The following is a 7,880-nucleotide window of genomic DNA, read 5'->3' as shown; positions in this document are numbered from 1 at the left end:
AATATTTTATTGAATGAAACAAAACCCAAAGAACTGAAGAAATCAAAAGTTTCATACTTCACTGGCTACGCAACCATTACAACCATTGAATTGTCAATGCCCGGCCGTGTAAAGAGGTGCGTGGTCCACGCACCCTTTCATCACTCAAACAAAAACAAACCCCATGGCTTTTATTTACACAGATAAAATAAAAAAAAACGAATTAAACAATCTCATTATATAGCTTAATTACATGGACAAGTTAAAAACAAACAAGAAGGCTTTAAAGTTTAAACAAATACGAAGGACAGTCTTTTATAGCCAAACCAAGGATAAGGGTCCATTCCGACAACAAAGGTACAAGAAGGGATAAAAAAATTCATATTTTTCATTAAATACACGAAGAGAATGACAAAGTTTCTAGTAAATAAAGACAAAGTAACTAAAAGGTTTGACTGATTTTTTTAGTTTTTTTATTTTAATTTTGCTTTTGGTTGTTGTTGGAGAGAGACAGAGAGAGCGATTTCAGTTTGTTATAGTCCATAAATGCTTTTTTTTCTTTTTTGTGTGCGTGAATTTTCTTGGTAAAAAAAAAAAAAAAGTATTTTCATCGACTATTAGTTTCCTAATAATCATAGTGGTAGCATATGTTTCCTAATAAATCTTGTTGAGCTCCACTTGCTTCCTTTTTCTTTTTTCTTTTTTTGATTTAACTTATGTTGTTTGGTTGAGATCAAGAGGCAAAGTCCTTGGGTTAAAAGACAGCTTGTGGTTATTTATTATCTTAGAGTAATGCTATGTATACAACATTTTTATAAGAATTTCATAATAAATCCTAGACGGCATATAGTTACTAGTTCTAATCTAAACTACCACTAATATTACATTTTTACCCACTAATATCAACTTGCTACCTTGAATTTGATATGAAATTATTGTAAAAATGTTATGGATATAGCATTAATTTTTATTATAATGTATTGATGCTTGATTTGATAACCAAAGCGGACCACTCTCTTTAGTCGAAGGTGGTATTTTGTATCACGGGAATATCAAAGTGGACCGTATAAGACCAAATGGATTGAATATGACTAAATTGGACCTAATAGGACCGAAGTGGATAGAATAAACCGAGTAGAACCAATATGGACTGAATAGGACCAAAGTAGACCTAAGTGGACCAAATAGAAACAAAGTGGACAGAATAGACCGAATAGAACCAAAGTGGACCACATATGACCAAATTGGACTGAAGTGGACAAAATGGACCGAATTGAAATAGGACCTAATAAGACCAATTTGGACCGAATAGGATTAGCAAAATCACACACACAAAAGAGAGAGACATAAAGATTATCACTGGCATTATTTTATTTCACTTTCAGCTGGTTGGAGAAAAGATGGAGCATGCCTTCTGGAGTTAAGAATTTTGAAAGCAACAATGACCATTGGATGGTCTTAACTCAGGACTATATTGCTCCTTGTAGCAATCCTCAAGGTCTTTTTTTTTTTTTTTTTTTTCAAAAATATCCAATTTTTATGAATTTAATCATTAAAAAAAAATTAAGAAGAAGAGATCTTTTAAATAGACGTGTTTATTTATTTATAACTCGAAATTTCATGGAGTAAAAGAGATATCTTCTTAATTTGATAGTTGGACGTTTAACGTGAGATTTTCTATTTATTCTATGGGAAATTAATTTGGTAAGAAGTAAAGTCCAACACTACATGCTGCCAAAGTAGGATGAATTGTGAAGTTCCAAAACTGGTTTATATATAATTGATTTGGGCTACTCTACTTCAATTCATTGAAAAGATTATTTCAGCCAGTAAGGAATGTTCTTTAACAAACTATATTCTCCAATCTCCAATGTCTTGTTCTTGGCCTTTTTTTGACCTCCTTAATTGCTCTCTATTTTGTTTTGCCAATATTGAAGCCTAATGTTGCTTATGTTTTAATTGAAATTAGTGAATATATCCAAATTCTTTGATGACATTGAGAATCTTTTAATAGGATATTCATAACTGATATTTCTTTTGTTTTAAGCTAAAATTAGATACGTACGATTTTTGTGTGACTAAACCTATGTGATAGGCTTAAATGTCATTTAATTGACACATCAGCAAAGGCATGGATGGAATAGCTCCTAATCAAAACTATAGATAATGTTAGGGACTATCTAAAAAATTTAAACTTTAAAGGAAAAAAAAAAATCAAAATCACCCCAAATTTTGAAGTTTTGATTTGCAATTAGTCTTTTTTTGTTGGCCCCCATCACTGACTAATCTGAAAGCTCGTTCACGGGTTATTTATTAATAATTCACACACATTACGTCAAACCAAAAACAAGTGGGTCGTCCTAGCTTGGCAATGGTAACTTTTGGGCTCCTGAAAATCTTTAGACTCTTCAGACACTTAACACTAAGGGTCTGTTTGGATTGAGAGGGGAGGAAGGGGGAGTGGAGAGGAATAAAATAGAGTAAAGTTGGCCGAAAATAGGTTAATTTTGGATCAATTTCACTCTACTCTACTCTACTCTCCCTCCCTCTCTCTCAATCCAAATGGACCATAAAAGTGTATACTACTCTTCTGAGCCCAATTGTTTTCTCAACATTGCTAGTTTGATACCCAGCCGACATAGTTTGTGCCTGAAATATACATGCAAAATGTTCATTTACTTAGGCATCTTCTAAATTTTGGTGGCTTATTTGCGTAGTGTAATACAAAATATATAGTTTTTTTTTTGTAACTTTTATGTTAAATATGTAACAAAACTTAAAAAATTAGCTAATTTTTTAAATAAAATAAAATAAAAAACTACTTTTTATATTAAAAAAAAAAATAACTACGACAAAAACATTTAAAAAAAAGAAAAAGAAGAAGAAGAAGTTAGAAAACTTAAACCAAACAAACAGTATAGAAGCTGACAAAACATCAGGAACACTCTGTTCTTGGATCACAACAAATATCTCTCTCGCTAACACAGAAATTATCTCATTTGGTTAACGTCCGAAGAAACGGGAATAATTTCAACAATCACCAACCAGTCAACATGAAGTTCTATCCATCAAGATCAATATGCTAAAAATTTTCGTTAACTTTAAAAGTGGTTGTTTTAATTTTGTTTTGAAAGGGATTGACTGTTTTCTATGATTCATCAATCACTGCCCAAAATAAGGATATACCCCTTTCAGCGAAAAGTTTCAAATGGGGATGTACCCCTTTCGACGAAAAGTTCCAGAAAAATATCTCATTTCTGAAACTATTTAGAGATATACCCCTGTTTTAAAACTCGATTTTCTAAAAATCAAGTTTCAATGTAAAACTTGATTTTTAGAAAATCAAGTTTTAGCCAAACTAAACTTAAAAAAAAAAATTAAAAACAAAATTGTGGAACTCAGGTTCCACTTGAAAATTTTCAAGGAACTCGAGTTCCACACTAAAACTCGATTTTGGTAAAATCGAGTTTTAAAACAATGGCATATCCCTAAATAGTTTCAGAAATTGGGCATTTTACTAAAACTTTTTGCCGAAAAGGGTGTATCCCCATTTTGTCCTCAATCACTTCTACTATTATTTTTTGGGTTATGTTAACACAGTACCCGTTAACAGCCAGTTTTATGTCATTTTTTTAATAGATTTATAGGTTGTGGTGCCAGCTTCATAAGAAGAAATAAAGATTAACATAGGCTGTAAAACCAATTTTTTGTCTTTTTCTTCCATTTATCCAATTTTTTAAGTGGGACCCACATTAGTCCAACCTTAACAATAGGGGTGTCCAACCCAACCCGAAACCCGACCAACCCGCCCGAACCCGAACCGGCAACCGTCCGAACCGACCACTCCGACGGTCGGTGACGGGTTTCTGACCTCAAGACCCGACGCCGGCGGGTCGAGTGGCGGGTTTTCTTCTCCAAAACCCGAGCCACCCGACCCGACCGACGTTATATATAAATCTGGCAATATCCGGCGACATTCAAGCGAGATTGGTTGAGATCCGGCGAATTCGAGCGAGATTTGGTGAGATCCGGCGACATTTGAGGAGATCCAAGCGAGATTTGGACCATATTTGGTGAGATCCGGCGAGATTCGAGGAGATCCAGGCTGATTTCGGCGATTTTTGGTGCAGATCTACTGGATTTTTGCAGATTCCGACGACATTCGAAGAGATTCCGGCGACATTCGAGGAGATTCCGGCGACGTTTGCAGGATCCGGCGACTCTCAACACCGACCGACCCACCCGAACACTACCCGAACCCAAAACCGACCCGACCGAGTGACGCCGGCGGTCGGTTTCGGGTCCCTCCGCCTTCCACCCGACGCCGGCGGGTCGGGTCCGGGTTGGGTCCAAAACCGACCCGACCCGACCCGTGGACACCCCTACTTAACAAGCACCGCACCATATTTGTTAACATTTGCCTTATTTAAAAAAAAAAATTTGGTACCACAAAATTTTTTTTAAAAAAAAAAAAACAATATTTTTATCATAATTGTTCACGTGACATATTGTAAGTAATTGAGAAAAGTGGTAGTCTATGTGAAAGTGACAAACAATCAATCACAATCATTTGTATATAGTAATTGTGAAAATCAGTGACTTTTAAGTTTTAATATGGCAATAGAATTAGTGAATTACTCTCTTTTTTCCCTTCTATAACATAACACATACTTTATGCACGACAACATCCTTCACGTATATAGAAGGGACCGCCCTTCACTATCCATCACATAGGATTTGATTATCAGAAATAACAAAATAAAAAAGAAGAGGATGCTCCACCACTTTGCCTCTTGCTATCCCCTTAAGTCTAGTCTAATCTCTCTCTTCCCCCCTCCCGGAAATACAATTCCAAAAGGATTTTCATTAGAAATTCACAATTCATATTCTCTGTCCTCCCGGTTAACTTCTCTTTTTAACTCTAATTTGTGAGCATTATAATAGCACCTCATGGACACTAACTAATTTGACTATCTATAACCTATAAAAAAAAAAGTGAGTTCATAGAATAAGAGTGGTAAAAGACATTAAACTCAATCAACCTACACAATTAAGATACTACTACCTAGTGCCAACCCTTCATGAATAAAAATTAAGGAATCAACCTCCACAATTAATATACTTCTACCGTGTACCAACCCTTCATGAATAGAAATTAAGCCGATCTAAACCATCCTTTTATACATATGCATGTGTTAGATGTTGAAGTTGTCAGTTATACATTATCAATAATCCAACTCTAGCTAATGATATTTTGAGTTGAATTCTTGGTGATTGACTGATTATCATGACTCAACTCTCTCGGAATGAGCTTCCTCGTTCATAGTGGGAAGCTAATCAATGTTGTGGGGTTACTCTATCGAAAATAATACATAGCTTCGCACCTCTAATGTCTTTTCCATGAATTATTGCTGTGAATGGACCCAACTGCTTTTCCACTCTATCTTCCTTGCTATTTCTCACTTGCTAGACATACTTGACCATTAGACTTCATCTCACTTGCTGTGAAGAATTTCCATAATATCATATATAGTGAGGAAGCTAGTGAGCATGAGCCATTGCTGTGAATTTCAACTATATCTCACTTGCTGTGAATGGACCCAACTGCTTTTCCATGAAATAATCCTCCAATGGTCAAGTATGTCTCATACAAGTCTCTCTCCAGTTTTCAGTAACAACAATTATTTAAATAGTCATGGCAAAAAGAAAACACACTATAAAGTAGTAAGATCAACTTTATTTCAAATATATTTTATAGTTTATATTAAACTTTACCAATCAATTAAAAATTTAAAAGTATATATAGTACTAGAAAAATGTCACATTATCAAGGAAATAAAAGCTGTCCATTTCAAGTATTCAGCATATATATTTGGACAAAGTAGAACCAAGTCAGTGGTCCTCTCTCTCTCTCTCTCTCTCTCTCTCTCTCTCACATATGGCTTCCATTACCAAAGAGGTAGAGAAAGAGCTTATCCCATTCGTCCGTCTCTACAAGGACGGCTCAGTTGAGAGATTAGGGAACTCTCCCTATGTGCCTCCATCGCCACAAGACACAGAAACTGGAGTCTCATCAAAAGACATCACCATTTCACAAGACCCCTCCGTCTCTGCTCGTGTCTACCTCCCAAAACTCAACCAACCCCTCCACCAAAAGCTCACCATCTTGATCTACTTCCATGGCGGAGGCTTCTGCATCGAATCCGCCTTCTCCTCTGATCACCAGCGGTACCTCAACAGTTTGGTCTCTCAAGCTCAAGTAGTGGCTGTATCAGTTGAGTATAGACTAGCTCCTGAGCACCTTCTACCCATTGCTTATGAAGATAGTTGGGCTGCTCTCCAATGGGTTGCATCACACTTCATAGATGATAATGTTGTCAACAAAGAGCCATGGTTGATCAATCATGGTGACTTTAACCGAGTTTTTCTTGGCGGTGATAGTGCAGGAGCTAATATTGTACACAATATAGCCCTTCGAGCTGGGGTTGAAGGGTTGCATGGTGGTGTTAGAATTACAGGAGCTTTTCTTACACACCCTTTCTTCTGGGGCTTAAAGCCAGTTGGATCAGAATACACTGCTGAACGTGAAAAGGGACTGGCTTATTCGATTTGGTACCTTGTATATCCATCGGCACCTGGTGGTATAGACAATCCAATGATCAATCCGTTCAGTCCAGGAGCACCAAGCTTGGCTGGACTTGGTTGTTCTCGGTTGCTTGTGACTGTGTCTGAAAAGGATAGGCTGAGGGATAGGGGTATTATGTACTACAATACAGTGAAAGAAAGTGAATGGAAAGGAGAAGTAGAGTTGATTGAAGTTGAAGGAGAGGGCCATGCTTTTCAGATTTTGGACTGTGGGACTGAGAATGGTAATAATTTGATCAAACGCTTGGCTTCTTTTCTCCTCAAGTAAAATGATCCTTCTCTGGTGGTCTTGTTATTTGGTATCTTTTATATGTAAACCCAAATGTTAGTTCTTCAAAGTTTGAAAATAATTTTTACATTTTATATGCATACCCATGTTAGGCCATGGATCATTTGTACTTCGATTGCTAATGAAGATTCTTAACAGATGTTTTTAAGGAAAGTAGGCAAGTGTTTTGAGAAAACTACTTGTACATTGGCTTTACCAACTGCAATTTACTATATTTGGCTTGCCTGATTGTAATGCTAGAGCATAGAATCCACATTAATGCTAGTTCAGGTAGATTGTCTTTCACTAATTAGGAGCAGAACATGACCAAAATACATTCATAAATGATTGGGACGCCAATCTAGCTAAGGTCATGGCCTCTAACTTCTAAGATAATCCATTCGTGACCAGCAAAAAACAAATTTTGTATCTCTTTCTCCTGAAATTTTTGTAGGTCTTTCACCATAACTGTTAGTTGCCCGGGTGGGTTGGATCCTTCTTTCTAGTGAAGATGTCTTCTTCCTTTTTCTTTTTTCTTTTTTGCTAGCCATTAATGTAATGATTCGAGATAGGGACGGGTCTATTCTTTGGCATGGCCCTCTGAATTTTTGAAAAAAAAAAAAAAACTATTAGTATATGGTTTTTATAAATATTATTGAAATCTTTGGTTAAAAAATTCATATGGTCCCCTCCAAAATTGAAACTAAAATAGTCATTAAACCAAAAAAATTCAAAATTAATTGAAATGTTCATCTAACCAGTATTTTTATTTGGTGATCCCTTTAAAAATTGTTAGGAAATTTAGACCCTGGTTGATAGAATTAATAAGTTTTAAACCAAAGTTGTTAATTAGATTTATTATGAATAAACCTTGTTAAAACAAACATCAATATCATGTCAATATTATGCACAGTGAAAAAGTAAATAAGACAAGATATGATGACCTAGAAAAATCAATGAAACAAACTAATTTCACAGTAAAAAAACC

At 35.7% G+C, this 7,880-nt stretch overlaps 1 protein-coding gene across 1 annotated transcript; it reads left to right on the top strand.

Annotated features, from left to right (window-relative positions):
- Positions 1-5,853: 5,853 nt before the first annotated feature.
- On the top strand, positions 5,854-7,066 carry LOC126689355 (2-hydroxyisoflavanone dehydratase-like). The gene has a single exon (XM_050384528.1). The coding sequence runs from the start codon at positions 5,918-5,920 to the stop codon at positions 6,890-6,892; it is 975 nt and encodes a 324-aa protein (XP_050240485.1). The 5' UTR covers positions 5,854-5,917; the 3' UTR covers positions 6,893-7,066.
- Positions 7,067-7,880: the final 814 nt, after the last annotated feature.

This window comes from Quercus robur, chromosome 6, assembly GCF_932294415.1.
Source record: "Quercus robur chromosome 6, dhQueRobu3.1, whole genome shotgun sequence".
Classification (NCBI taxonomy): domain Eukaryota; kingdom Viridiplantae; phylum Streptophyta; class Magnoliopsida; order Fagales; family Fagaceae; genus Quercus; species Quercus robur.
This window is presented reverse-complemented; position numbering and strand designations above follow the sequence as displayed.